At 44.1% G+C, this 15,044-nt stretch overlaps 1 protein-coding gene across 1 annotated transcript in view; it reads right to left on the reverse strand.

The window, feature by feature from the left end:
- The window catches only part of LOC310786280 (FRAS1-related extracellular matrix protein 2-like), a gene marked incomplete at both ends in the record, with an annotated part of 317,396 nt that overhangs the window by 57,425 nt on the left and 244,927 nt on the right, over positions 1 to 15,044 (reverse strand). The window contains one exon of the mRNA XM_083647442.1: positions 11,438 to 11,584. Coding sequence (XP_083503568.1) covers positions 11,438 to 11,584 — 147 coding nt within the window. The remainder of the gene's footprint in view (positions 1 to 11,437; positions 11,585 to 15,044) is intronic.

Consider the following 15,044-nt stretch of genomic DNA (forward strand, 5'->3'; position numbering starts at 1 on the left):
AGCGGTAGAGCTGTCACCTCACAGCTAGAAGGTCCTGCAGGTTCGATTCCCGCCTGGGACGCTGTGGGTGCCCCGAGGGTGTGTGTCCCCCCCCCCCCACATCCTCAGGTGCCCACTGCCCAGCTGGGCCATCTCGTCAAAAGGGCCCTTCTATGTGGAGTTTGCATGTTCTCCCCGTGCTCCCCAGGGGTTCCTCCATACAACATCGGTATGGACTAGGGTTTAATCCCGGGAAACCGGGAAACATTTTTGTTGTATTTTTGCATGCAGAACATATTGGAATAGGCCTATATTTACAGTTTACTTTCTTAAATGATGTAGCATGTTTTAAAAGAACATGTAATATATTTAGGCTACTGTAAGCATTGTAAGTCATTAAATGATCACAATGTAGGCCTATATGCATTTCGGAGACATCAAAGTGAATCAATCAACCAACAATCAATCAATCAATTGTATATTTATATGGCACCAAATAATGAGGTATCCAAGGCAGATTTTAATATTAAATGCTCTCCGACAACAATGCTACAGCCAGTAATCTGAAATTAGATATCCTTTCCAGAGTGGAATCATTTCTGATGTTATTTCGGCGTGTTTTGGCTATGCGCCTTTGTGCGCTGTGCGCCGGTGGAACACACTGAAAGCGTATTGCACCTAGCCTAATTAAGAAACACAAAGCCCAGAATGTTTCTTTTCTTTTCTTTTCTACTACACTTCTGACTTGCTTGAGGGGATTAGCCATGAGCGTTAATGCAGTAGCCTACGACACAGCGACACGAGTACCGTGCAAACTTCACCAGCGGTGAAAACGACAATCAGCCCAGCCGTGCGTCCTCGGTTCATGTGACCCAGCTTGGGCATGATGGTCTGGTTGTAGGTGATGTCCGTGCACAGAGGGGTGGAGATGGTCTGGTTGTAGGCGATGTCCGTGCACAGAGGGGTGGAGATGGTCTGATAAAGCCGTGCCCCGGTATGGAGATTATGACTGGGCACGGCTGGAAGACGAGCGCGCAGCCGGCAGAGCGCAAATTCAAAAGCCCACGGTGCCAGGTATCAGACAGCATCATCTGACCAGTGACGACTACAACTGAAGTTGGTCCCCGGGCGCTGTGCACAAGAAAGCTGCCCACTGCTCCTGGCCTGCCCACCGGAGGAAGGACAGGCCTGGATTGGATAAATGCAGAGACTATATTTCCCATGTATAAGTAATCAAACCCAGAGGAGCTGACACCATGGATAAGTAACCAAACACAGAGGAGCTGACACCATGGATAAGTAACCAAACACAGAGGAGCTGACACCATGGATAAGTAATCAAACAGAGGAGCTGACACCATGGATAAGTAACCAAACACAGAGGAGCTGACACCATGGATAAGTAACCAAACACAGAGGAGCTGACACCATGGATAAGTGATCAAACACAGAGGAGCTGACACCATGGATAAGTAATCAAACCCAGAGGAGCTGACACCATGGATAAGTAACCAAACACAGAGGAGCTGACACCATGGATAAGTAACCAAACACAGAGGAGCTGACACCATGGATAAGTGATCAAACACAGAGGAGCTGACACCATGGATAAGTAATCAAACCCAGAGGAGCTGACATCATGGATAAGTAACCAAACACAGAGGAGCTGACACCATGGATAAGTAATCAAACACAGAGGAGCTGACACCATGGATAAGTAATCAAACACAGAGGAGCTGACACCATGGATAAGTAACCAAACACGGAGGAGCTGACACCATGGATAAGTAATCAAACACAGAGGAGCTGACACCATGGATAAGTAATCAAACACAGAGGAGCTGACACCATGGATAAGTAACCAAACACAGAGGAGCTGACACCATGGATAAGTAATCAAACAGAGGAGCTGACACCATGGATAAGTAACCAAACACAGAGGAGCTGACACCATGGATAAGTAATCAAACACAGAGGAGCTGACACCATGGATAAGTGGAAGAAGAGAAGAGAAGAGAAGAGAAGAGAAGAGAAGAGAAGAGAAGAGAAGAGAAGAGAAGAGAAGAGAAGAGAAGAGAAGAGAATGTAAGATGACGTAAGATGACGATGAAGGTGGTTGAAGAAGAGTGTGAGCTGCGCCCCTAGGGCAGATCAGGGCTACGAGGCAGTAAGGGAGCAGTGGAGAGAACAAGAGAGCCGCCATCTTTGAACAAGAGAAGCAAAGGTAGGAGCAAAAAAGGACCAAACACTACAGGTGTCTCTCAAAGGTGTGGAGAGATTACAAATGAAAGAAACAGAAAGTGAGAAGGGTTAAGTGGATGACAAGTCAGTGGGATGGTGTCACAGGAGACATTCTGAGAAGAAGTCAGAGAAAAGCTGTAGGCAAGATGTGACAGACTACAGAAGAGGTTTAGAGAAGAAACAGCAGGTGAGGAAGAGGGCACTCACCATTAAGAATCAAGATAGCTCCAAGGGTGAGACTTTTTTTTCTTAACAGAGTTTACAAAAAGTGAGAAAATGAACACATCTTTGAACCTGGTTCTTGGGGACAGTTTTGAACCTGGTTCTTGGCGACATCTTTGAACCTGGTTCTTGGGGGCATCTTTGAACCTGGTTCTTGAACCTGCTCTACCTGACCGGCCTGTTGTGATGGAGCGTGTGGAAAAGCTCTCCAACACTGTTGCCTGGCAGCAGACCAGCTTTCATCAGCTCAAACCCTCGCAACTGGAGCGAGCTTCCGACAGTGTCTTGTATCTAGTATTTTTTTATCAAGTTTTTCTGCCATTTTCTCTCCAATTGTACTTGGCCAATTCCCCTTGCTGTCGTGGTTGTTGCTCCATGTCACAACCAGCCTCTTTCTGATCCAACATAGTTCTGAAACTATAAACACGCAGGGTAAGAAAACCGGCACCCGGAAATGTAATATTAATGTAAAGATCATAAATATGTTGTATATTAACCCTGTTCTGTTTTAATCTAAGAGTGAACATGCAAATGGAACAGACTTACTAAGTGCCAGTAATAGATATGCGACACATTCCAAAATAGAGCCAACACTCCTACAGTCAAAACCTTTTAACTACACAATTCATGAGATACGATTTCCAAATCTACCTTTAAAGTCCCTGGAAACCAAAATCCACAAAAACCGTCTAACTATTAAATTTAGGGTCTTATGTGAGTAATTGTGTGCCTCAGAAAGTAGGAGACATTAGTTTCAACCCAAAGCCCCAAAATCTCCACTTTTCTACAAGGTCTGGATTTCCACTTCCTCATTGAAGATGATTGAAGAGAGCGGTGCTACAATGAATGATCTTATCACGTCATAAGATTTAATCGAATCACACACACGCACGCGCGCGCAGTGCACACACACACACACACACACACACACACACACACACACACACACACAGTAGCGCTGTGCACTCGCAGCGGCAGTCCCTCTTCCTCTCTGTCAGTATGCACCAGTAGCATAGCCAGACTTGGCTCATTGGGTGTGCCACAGAAAGCCAGGGTATGCCAGGGGGCGGAACATTTGGTGGCGGCCGCAAGGCCGCCGCCCAATTTTTTTTGGGTCTTTTCAAACCAGATTTAGAGGAATATTTGTGTGTTGTTTGCTCCTTTTCGCACTCATTATTAGCAGGTAGAAGCAGTCAATTAAATTGTATCTTTTGGCGACATGTAAAACCACTTTGTTTAGTATCTCAAAAAAGTATCACCTACTTTTTCCAAAGAGTGTTCTAGTCGGGAAAGAACGCAAAAAATTGGGTTGGCATGCAGGTTCGTCTACTGCAGAGAGATCTGTAGCGTCAGTGTCCTCGGGTGCACTACAATCCGCACTTGTTGAGGGGGAGGGTGACGACGAGTCATCTTCTTCCTCGTCGTCAATGCGACGTTTCTTGCCTTTGCCGAAAAAGCTTAAAAGCAAGCTTTGTTTCATGTCTTCTTGATTTGGCGCTGCTGCCGCTGCTGTGAGTGCGTGCATTTGTTTACTTTACGTGGACGACAGCTTAACTAGTTTCCCATGATGCTCCGGGGCACATAGGTCAGCGGAGCGTGATTTCTATTCGCACATAGGATAAGTTGGACACAGTGCATGACAGCGTTGATATGTGTTTTGCAGACAAAACAAAAAAACTTTTTTACCCCATTTTTTTAGGTGTGCCAGCGGCCTGTCTGGGTGGCATTTGCACACCCTGGCACACCCGTGGCTACGCGCATGGTATGCGCCAAGCAACGAGCGAACACACACACACACACACACACACACACACACACACACAAACACTCCTTCTCTCTTTCCTTCTGTCTCTCTCTCCTTCTCTCTCTCTCTCCGTTTCCCTCCCCCCCCCTCTCTCTCTCTCTCTCTCTCGGAGGAGAAGTCCTGCATGCACACACACGGGACATGCCCACACAGTCCGCGGGAGAAAATACACTCTAAAATCTAATTGATTCTCATGACTTTTGCCATGACTGTCAAACCTAAATTTATATACTTTGCTATATTGCTGTGATGTGATGAACAAAATGCTAAATAATAAAAAATTATTTCTGGTTTCCAGGGACTTTAATATATCTATTTATTACTGGTTATCTCACTATGTTTGTCCAAATATCAATGAAATCAATGAAAGCAATTAGTCTTTCATCACTGTCTGTTGTTCTCTTCTGCTGTTATCCTTTGTTACTCTACACTGAGATCAAGTTTCATCACTATAGCACACATGCACGCACACACACACATGCACGCACACGCGCACACACACACGCAAACACACACGCACGCACACACGCACGCACGCACACATGCACACACACACACACACATGCACGCACGCACACAATTACACACGCAAACACACACACATGCACGCACGCACACACACACACACACACACACACACACACACACACACACACACACACACACACACACACACACACACACAAGCATTTGTTTCTGCATGTTTGTGTGAAGATACAAGGTATTGTAAGTCCACCACAATGGAGAGAGGTCCTATTTTAGGCAACAAGTCGAGATTCTTCCTCCTTGCTAGTCCTGTCTAAGCCATGGATCTATGCATAAAAGCCATGTTGGTTATCGCGCGTGTGTGTGCGTGTGTGTGTGTGTGTGTGTGTGTGTGTGTGTGTGTGTGTGTGGGGTCAGAGATATTCAGGTGCTCACACACCCACTGTGCAGAGAGATGAGAGTCAGTGCACAAGCTTTCATGTGTGCCCCAGAGATGCACTCAAATGCTTCCCGTGAGGGAACACACACACACAAACGCACACGCACACACACACACACAAGCGGCGTGCGGTGGGTGCTGCAGCACCCCCTGGTGGCAATAGATGGAATATATATATATATATATATATATATATATATATATATATATATATATATATTTTACAGTGCACCTGAACGCAACATGCAAAATACCCGCTGAATAAGTGTCCAAATGTTCATGTAATTCTGGCCAATACTCCACTTCTGTTATAACATTTCAGTCTGGAAGATATAATCTTTATGACTAAAAGGCTAAATGAATAGCTTAGAAAATGAATAGCCCCGGGGCCCATGGTACTATTAATCCGGCCCTGGATTATGGGAGGAATAGCAGGTAGGCTATCACTGTCCCTGATTCCTGAGGGTAAATTGAGTAATGCTGCAGAGATGAGGAGAAGACACTGAATAATGACATCACAACAGTATAATCCTAATGTTAATTTAAAATGAAATATTCCTCTAAATATGGCTAAAAGTCCAAAAAACGTCAAATTTATGTCGGCGCTGCCCTGGGGGACAGCACCGAGAGTCCCTTCCTTACAGCACCCCCTACCTAAAAGTACTTCCAGCGCCACTGCACACACACACGCACGCATGCATGCACGCACACACGCACGCACACACACACACACACACACACACACACACACACACACACACACACACACACACACACACACATCGAGTGAGGCCATTGTGAGCCAGTGATGAATATGGATCAGAATGATGACGATGAGAGGACAAAAGCTCCTTACAACCATTTCTTCTCCCACAGCAAACATGACGAGGTCATGATGAACACAGCAAGCTGCCCCAATATCTTTACTGACATTATGGACAATTAAAGTGCAATTGAAACACATGGTTCTGCAGGTGATTATGTGTGTGGCAAAAATGCTTTTCATTGTCTGTTTCCCTGCATTGTGTTGGTACATGAACGCGTTACAGCTATGCAGATGGCAGCGTACTCTTAGCACCTTACAACCATCTTCATCTGGCCTTTTCTCACTTACAGAAAAAATACACAGCTCAAATAGCTGAAGGCCAAACAAACAAAAATACTGTGGCTTAACTTCAATGCCCATTGACAAGATTATTTTCTGTGCCTTTGTACTTTTTGTATGCTAAAAATACAAATGAGAGAGTGGCGGAGTTAATAGTAATGTAAAGGGATGAAAGCAATGAAGTTCATCGTACAAAGAAGACGGTGAGGCAACACACAGAAAAACAAATATAGTCCATGGTGGTATAGTGGTATAGTCCATGGTGGTATAGTGGTATAGTCCATGGGCCAGACAAGATTTCGGTGGCCAAATTCTAATCAAGATTTTTGAAAAGGTATATAGATATGCAAGGTATATGCAATTTTTCAGCCCAATCCAACCCGGGTGTGAGATGGTTTTAATTCAATCATGAGAGGCCAGTCGGTCAGATTTAACAAGCGGCTTTATTTAGCAAATGGTGTGCATGGCAACTACTTTGGCGTATGACTCCCTTGCCAGGTGGCACTCCTCTTGAGGTGAGAGGAGGGCATCTGAATAGGCTAGGATAGAGAATCCCCCCAAAAGGAAGATCCAATTACCGGTGGTTAATTGAGATTGGTCCGTTACTTTGCCTCACTTTGACTAGGCAATGATGAATAATTTTACAGTAAGATCTGGCCTCCAACTTGGCGTCTTACGGCAACGACTCGAAGCTGGTGCTTCCCAGCTTGGCCTGCCTTTCGACTTGCGGGCACCAATAATTTGACTATACTTTTCTAGCCCTCGACCTTTAGCGACTTACAGCGACTTGCGGCTGGCACTTCCCAACTCGGCCTGGCGTTCGACCTTGGTGCGTTAACGACTTAACGCACCAAGGAATAAAAGGTTCCTTGGACAGGGATGGCTGTGTGGGAGCTGTGTTCCTCGATCTTAAGAGGGCGTTTGACACCGTCAACCACAGTGTGCTGCTCTCCAAATTGTCCAGTTTCAATTTTTCTGCTGAGGCCATTAAATGGGTTGAATCATAACTGTCTCACCGGGAGCAGTGCACTGTGGTTGGCGGTGTCAGCTCCCCTTACCTGAGCTGTCCAGTAGGGGTCCCTCAAGGGTCAATTTTGGGGCCAATTTTCTTTTCTTTGTACATTAATGATCTTCCTGATTTCTGTTTTAATGTAGATGTTCAGCTTTATGCTGATGACACAGTCATCTTCACAAGGGCTAAAGACCCGGGGGAGGCGGCACATCATTTCTTTCTCATATCCAGGCGTGGCTAACTAAATCTTGTCTCGTGCTGAATGCAAAAAAAACAGTTTGTATGTTCTTTTCTAAAAGAAACATTGCACCTCCGCGCTCCAATGTTTTCTTGGGGTCAGAGGAATTATCTGTGGTTAATGAGTTTAAATACTTAGGTGTGATGTTGGACTCCAACCTAACGTTCAGCAACCATATTAAAATGATTTCCAAAAAAATTAAATTCCACCTGTATAATTTCAGACAAATAAGGAGCTGTCTGTCCACAGATGCTGCGTTTTTATTTTTACACTCGATGATCCTTTCGCATCTGAATTATTGTATAACTAGCTGGTCTTTGACAGGAGTAACCACTCTCAAACCAGCCGAACTACTTCATAAAAAAGCCCTGAAAATACTAGATAAAAAACCCCTTTCTCATCACCACTGTCATGTCATACGTAAATATGACATGCTAAGTTTTGAGAACTTTAGAAATTTCACTTCTGCCTGTCTTATATACAAAGTTCTACATGGACTGGCGCCGCCTCCTCTTGCTGACTTCATTAAATATCGTTCGACCGCCAACTCGACTCGTGTCACTCGGGCCATCACGAAAAAGGTCTGTGAGGTCCCATTTAGAAAAACTTGCTTTAGTCAGAGGACCTTATCCTTCATGGGAAGCACCCTCTGGAATAATCTACCTCCCTTTATTAGAGAATGCCGTAGTCTCGCCACCTTTAAAGGCCAGTTGAAACTATGGCTCAGATCAAACCAGCAATGTGATCATTTCTAACATATTGTCTGTCATGTTTTGCTGCATGCTCTGTGTGTTTTACTCACTTTATGTTTTACTAACCTTTTGTACTATAAATTTTTTGTACTATAAATTTTTTTTCTTTTCAAGATTACATCAACCTGCCATGGGACTACAGGTGGAAACTAGCCCTTGGGCTATAACCTGGCATATTTACTGTACGGCTGTACTGTTCATTAATGTGCAATGTCCCATTCTTTAAATAAATGAATCTGAATCTGAATCTGAACTCGGCACTTCCCAACTTGGCCTCCTTGGCCCCCAACTTGGCGCCTCCCAACTTAGCCTCCTTGGCCCCCAACTTGGCGCTTCCCAATTTGGCGTCCTTGGCCCCCAACTTGGCGCCTCCCAACTTGGCCCCGACTGGGCTTCACTTTTCAATTTGGCGCTTCCTTGGCGCCTCGCCGACTTTCACTTTCTCTCTTCTTTCTCTCTCTTTGTCTCTCCCCCCCCCGATCAAAGCCGCAAATGATAGGAGAATAGAATAGCGAAACGACAGCTTCAGAGGAGATGATGAACAGCCGTGATGCCAGCTGCTGCTATGATCCGCGAGAGAGGGAGGTGACGTAGAACCCTCGCTATATGTACTAGGATGAACTGACGTCATAACTGATGTCATACTTACACTTGATTGACGTCACGGGCTGATCAGGTTATGCAAATATGGCGGCCTTCTGATTGAAATTTGGTATGAAACCTCACTACAATACAATGACAGCTCAACTACTGTCCCAACTCCCAGGCTAGGTAAATAGCCTACAGTAAGCAACAACATGTGACTAAAGTGTGTAGGCTACAATAAAACAGAACAGACAGGTTGCTGATATGGGATTCATGGCTTCTGTTCAGATATGAAACGCATGGCATGTTTGTGCCTTCCAACCATAGCATTAAAGTTAGTCAGACTTTTCTAGTAGAACAATGTACTAATAGCTTATACTGAAGTAGAACCATACTGTAACTGTAGTAGGCTACATTACTGGTTCATTTGAACAGAACATGAAGAAGAAGAGCAGCTTATGGAATTTATAAATGTCCTTTGTAACAGCAGTGTAGACTAAATATCTGCAAATGACATCTCAAAGACAGGATGCTGTTGAGAAATTTTTGAGGCTCTCTTCAATTGTGCTAAAACAACATTGGAGAGCTTTGTGCAAAGAAGATACAGGCCCACTGTTGCATTAACTCATTGAGTGCCAGCCAGTGCTGTATCTTTGTTGACATGTCACCAAAATCAATCAATCAATCAATCAATCAATCAATCAAGCCACTTTTGGAGAACGGACGCTCCCAGTGCCAGAGTTTTCAGAGTGTTTTCAGTGATTTCTCGAGGCCCACAGAATATTGTGTGATATTACTATGTAAACACCAAACACGCATTGTATCATCAGCAAAAAAAAGTTTATTGATACCATTTTCCGTTCTTTAGTTATGAGCCAGAGAAGATAGGTCGTTTTGAGCAAATACAGGCGTTTCAAATTATTAGCTGAGATATTCCGCCTTTTGTGAAATGCAGCATTTCAAGCACATTCACTGAGTCTGAAGATAATATTTTCTGATGTAGTGACGTGGTGTAGTTGTGTGATGCCCTGCGTGCCCCCCCCCTCTCCCCCCCTCCCCCCCCCCCCCACCCCCCCAGCTGCAAACTCCTCCCCACACGTAACACACAGCCAACACGCACCCACTCTATTTTCGGAGTGCTCCGTTTGTGTGTGCCGGGCGGCTCGCAGCGCGACAGGGAAGAGCCAAACCGGACTGCTGAATGGTTTGGCGTCGGGTGCTGCTTTTCTGGTGGCTAATCGTGTGGAGAAACTATACAGACAGACAGACAGAGACAGAGGGGCTCGGTTGTGTGCGCGGATTGACTCCTGTTCGCAGCCAACGTCAGCTCCAGACAGAGCAATCTATATGGCTCTGGCTGCAGCATGCATCGATTTCTCTTTGATCACGGCTTTTTCCTCCTGTTTCTCCGGACCTGTCTCTAATCTGGAGAGCACTGTCGCCACCTAATGAGTCCGTAAAATAGGTTATACACCTTCAATAGCTCCCATATTTGTACAGGAGATGCCTGAGGCTTTCATCCACGTCCCACCGTCAAAAAACGCATTTGACGTCGATCGACGTCCGTGGCACTCTACGTCACTATTTACTTTGACGTCGATCGACATCCGTGGCACTCAATGAGTTAATATTGGTATCCTATTTTATGGTTAAGTAGCCTATATTTGCACGCTATTGGTATTGTTATTATTTTTTATTGGGAGTAGCCTACTCATGAGTCTCTCAGGCTGCAATAGTGTCGTTAAGTGAAGTTAACAAGCAGCTAGGTGCGAGCCGGTGCGAGCCGGTGCGAGCCGTGCGCTCTCTCTCCCTCCCCGCTCTCATGTCTCATGTCTCTCTCTCTCTCTCTCTCCCTCTCTGTCTCTCGCTCGCTCTCTCTCTTTATCTCCCTCTCCCTCTCTATCTGCCTCGGTCTCTCGCGCTCTATCTCGCGCAAATGCGGGACATCTAAATAGTTTATTATGTAGAAATAAAATAAAAAATCATCTGGCCACTAGGTGTTGCACGTGCATCCGGTGCACCAACGTATAATCGCCAGTGCATAAAGATAGATTATACATTTTCTGAATACTTACAGTCCTGTGAGTTTTCCAGTGTCTTTATGTTTGTGGCTGTGATGTTCCTAGACGTCACAGTGCTCCAATAAAGACTATAATAGTTTAGGCAAAAGAAATTGAAAAATGAATGTCACTAACACATTGAAGAGCCCATGTGACCATGTGATCAAACATGTTCTCATAAAACAAGAGTAAAGGTGGTGAAAATAAGCCTAGAATAGGATAAGCACCTAGAATCCAATGTATTGTACGGGGTGGCTAACTTCATGAGCTGATCACTGTGACAAAGCTACCATTCTGCAAAGGCTATCATACTAAAATATCATCTATGCACATACACCTTTTCAACATCTTGATTAGAATTTGCCCACTGGAGTGGTACTGATAAGTTACATTTTGAGCTTTGGCTCATGGACTAGACAGACAGACAGACAGACAGACAGACAGACAGACAGACAGACAGACAGACAGACAGACAGACCGATCGACTGACTGACTGATTGACAGGCGGACTGACCAATGAAAGAGGTCTCTCCCAGGTAGCCTCTGCGTCGGAGCACCACCTCCAAGAACTTGTCCTCCTCATCCACCACATAGTACTCCCTCTCCAGTGAGATCCAGGCCCAGTCCAGACGGAACTGCTGCCCCTTCAGCTTGTTTCCTCCTGGACAAAATACACAGGAACACACATGATGACCACATGGAGCGGGAATTACTAAAGTTGCAATGAACCCGTGTTTTGGAAGCATCTTGCATCTTGTATTTCCTGTTGAAACGGGATGCTGGGGCGGGACATAATGCAGGGAGGGATCATTAAAAAGTGTAAACCAATGAGAAATCAGTTGGGGAGGGAAAGGCAGTTTTTATTTGATGGGGAGGGCGGAAGGGTGGGATTGGTTGGAATTTTTATGTCTCATGTATTTTCTTATGTATTTTAGCAAAACAGTAACGGCCGCCTCCTTGCCTGTCCACCTCGACGAGTAATGTCAGCATTCGTCTAGTTTAAACAGCCATAAAGTGCAGTTATTGCAGAAATAGACTCAATATTATAACAACAATTAAACATGTACAGGAGTATGCAACAGCTGGGTTTCTGTGCGGAAAATATGTTTTTGCCGTTCTCCCGAGTGGATTTGGGTTTGACTGGATCCAACCCTGATTGGCTGAAGGAGTTGTCTGTCAAGGCAAGTACACCCACCCAACTTCCGCCCACTGAAAAGACTGGGTGAAAGCTTCAGGGCAGATGGGAACGAAGAATGAAATGAAATGTGAGTTCTGGTTTACCAGGCTAAGTAATGACATTTTGTTAGAAAATTCTTCTGGCATAAATGATCAAAGACTTGTATGATATGATGATTAGAATGAGCTGAAAAGGTGAAAAACTAAAAGTATATAAATTATGATGTTGATAAAATTATTCTTTGCAGCGTGTGTTTGTTTGTTGTTTGTTGTTTCACATGTTTTCATGTGAGGTGGTTTCAAAAAGTCTACAAGCGGTTTATTATTTAATTATAAGTTTAATAAGTACACACTGGCCTCTCTAAATTAATTAATTTAGTGCTGCTTAAATAATTCTATGCAAGTGCTGCCTAACATCTAAGATCTATGTGAAAATATGTATGTGTTGGAGTGGGTCTGTGTCTATTTATTTCTTCGATTTAAAATCCCAATCTATAAATACTGGAACCGAAAGAGAAATTCTATGACCCAAGGGGGCAATTAAAACTGTAATGGGAGGGGGGAGTGTTTCAATTATTTTCAGAAAGCAGTCCAAAAGTCCACACAACATCTGCAATAGAAATATGTCTGGATTCAGTCACCCTATGGACTCTATAATATGTTCCTGTCTCAAAAAGTATTCTCATTCTCTTCCCCCCACCTCTAAGATAGAACAGTATCCTGAGGATCGGAGGCTGACAGCCAATGAGTACTATTGTGAGGAAGTCTTTTGCAGAGTAAATGGTGGTGTTAGCGCTGGGCTAATAGGATCGCTCTATAGCTGTCACTTCAACAAGCAGACAGGAAGGACTGCTTTGTGTGGCTAAAGCACCCACCTACAGTGGGAGAAGAGGAAGGAGCCATGCAGCCATGGATGGACATCATGAGAGAGACAACATTGTGAAGAAGCAGAAAAAAGGAGTGGAAGAGGGGGCTGCTTTCTGCATGCGTTTGAGGTGATGAACAATGCCCAGCTATGCCTGGAATTCCTGTGAGAGTGGTCCTCACAAGTGATGTAAACATGAGTGAGTGTGTGTCTGATATTGGTGTGTGTGTGTGTGTGTGTGTGTGTGTGTGTGTGTGTGTGTGTGTGTGTGTGTGTGTGTGTGTGTGTGTGTGTGAGGGAAATACAAATGTTATGTGAAGGCTATCACAAAATAAAGACACAAAAAAGTCTCATTCAGCTCTCTGGAGGATGATTTAAAATAAGTCTCATTGAGCTCTCTGGAGGATGATTTAAAATAAGACTCATTCAGCTCTCTGGAGGACAATTTAAAATAATTTGATTTGATTTTTAGTTTAAATCTGGGTGATATTGGGTTTGAACGTCTAAGACCTAATTTCACCCTCTTTTCAACCGGCTAAAATACGGTTACAATGTCAACGTGTCAAAAAACACAATTTGGTTAATCATATTGTTAAAATGTTTGTTGTAGCTTGAAATAGAGACAATATTGATAGTGTGTGAATTGGCATTTGTCCAATTTATTGTGTAACTGAGAGTTGAAATCTGGTCTACACAAACACTACATTTCAACGCAATTCAATTCAATTTTATGTCACATGAAATATCATAAATATGGGACTATATAGGCTATGTGCTGCCGCCAAAAAGCTTCCAGGACACAACTATGGTTAATACTTTAGCGCAATACTATAAAATAATGAATTGAGTTCCTGCAGTAACACGCATGCGCAAGTACATAGTAGTCGCTAGCTGTGACTGACGAGACCAAAGCAAGTCTGCACCGGTCTAATAAGTGCGGAGTGAGGTGCTCTGGGCACGCTATGTTATTGTAACAGACTGTATACGAGGCTCTGTGTACCCCCCGAGTTAAATGAAATTAACCTCTGAAGCCGTACAGCCTACAGACTACATAGATGCACACACACAGTCAACATAACTTTAGTCTGTTACATAATATAATAGTCTGGTACACATGATATAAAATACCTGTCCCATGATCATTTAGCCTGTGGTAATGTACAATCGTGTACAGGTTGTGTACGAGATAGAGATAGTATATACTGTATGTGCCTGGTGCCCTATATGTTTTCAGTAAATGAATAGCTCAGTTGGTAGAGCGAGTGTGGGCAATCGGTGGTTTGAATCCCATGTGAGGCGCTGCATTTTTTATTTAAGATCCTGGTGAATATGGTCTAAATGTGAACGTTTAATCAACGTCTGCAAATAGTGGGTGAAAAAACGTTCACTTTTGCACGTTTTTTCAACATTGACCCTTTTCAACCTACCAATGCTCGCTGGGCTACTACAAAATCATCTTGATAGTTCTGTTATGATTGCAGGTGTGTGTCACTACAGCAGAGTCTTTTTAATCTAGTTTATGTTGTGTACTTCTGTGTGTTACCTGGCTTCAAAATGAATTTCCCTCTTGGGACAATAAAGGAACCAAGCTGAACTTGTCAGTTTCACACGTTTAAAACATATTTTTAGTCCATTGATGGCTACCACTTAGTATAACCTACAAAGCAACTAGCCATCAGCATTCAACGTGCATCCTGACAGCTACTATGATCTCAATATGTCACTATGAACTCTTTTGTAAATCTTCAAAGTTCTTCCATTCTAAACCGTGAGAGTATTTTTCCAAAAGGATAGAGGACATTGTGTGTGTGTGTGTGTGTGTGTGTGTGTGTGCATACGCGCGGGTGCGCATACGTACGTATGTACGTACGTGCGTGCGTGCGTGCGTGCGTACGTGCGTGCGTGTGTGTGTGCGTGTGTGCATGCTTGTGAGTAGTTAGGGAGGTAGTGAAGTAGCCTGGGTAAACCCATCCCCCACGTGACCTGCTCTCAGACCTGTTCTCAGTCACTATGACTAGTGACTGGGAACTGAGAGAGCAGGTCACGTGGGGGCTGGGTTTACCTAGGCTAGTAGTGAAGG

This window comes from Poromitra crassiceps (assembly GCF_964638095.1).
Source record: "Poromitra crassiceps genome assembly, chromosome: 1".
Taxonomy (NCBI): Eukaryota; Metazoa; Chordata; class Actinopteri; order Beryciformes; family Melamphaidae; genus Poromitra; species Poromitra crassiceps.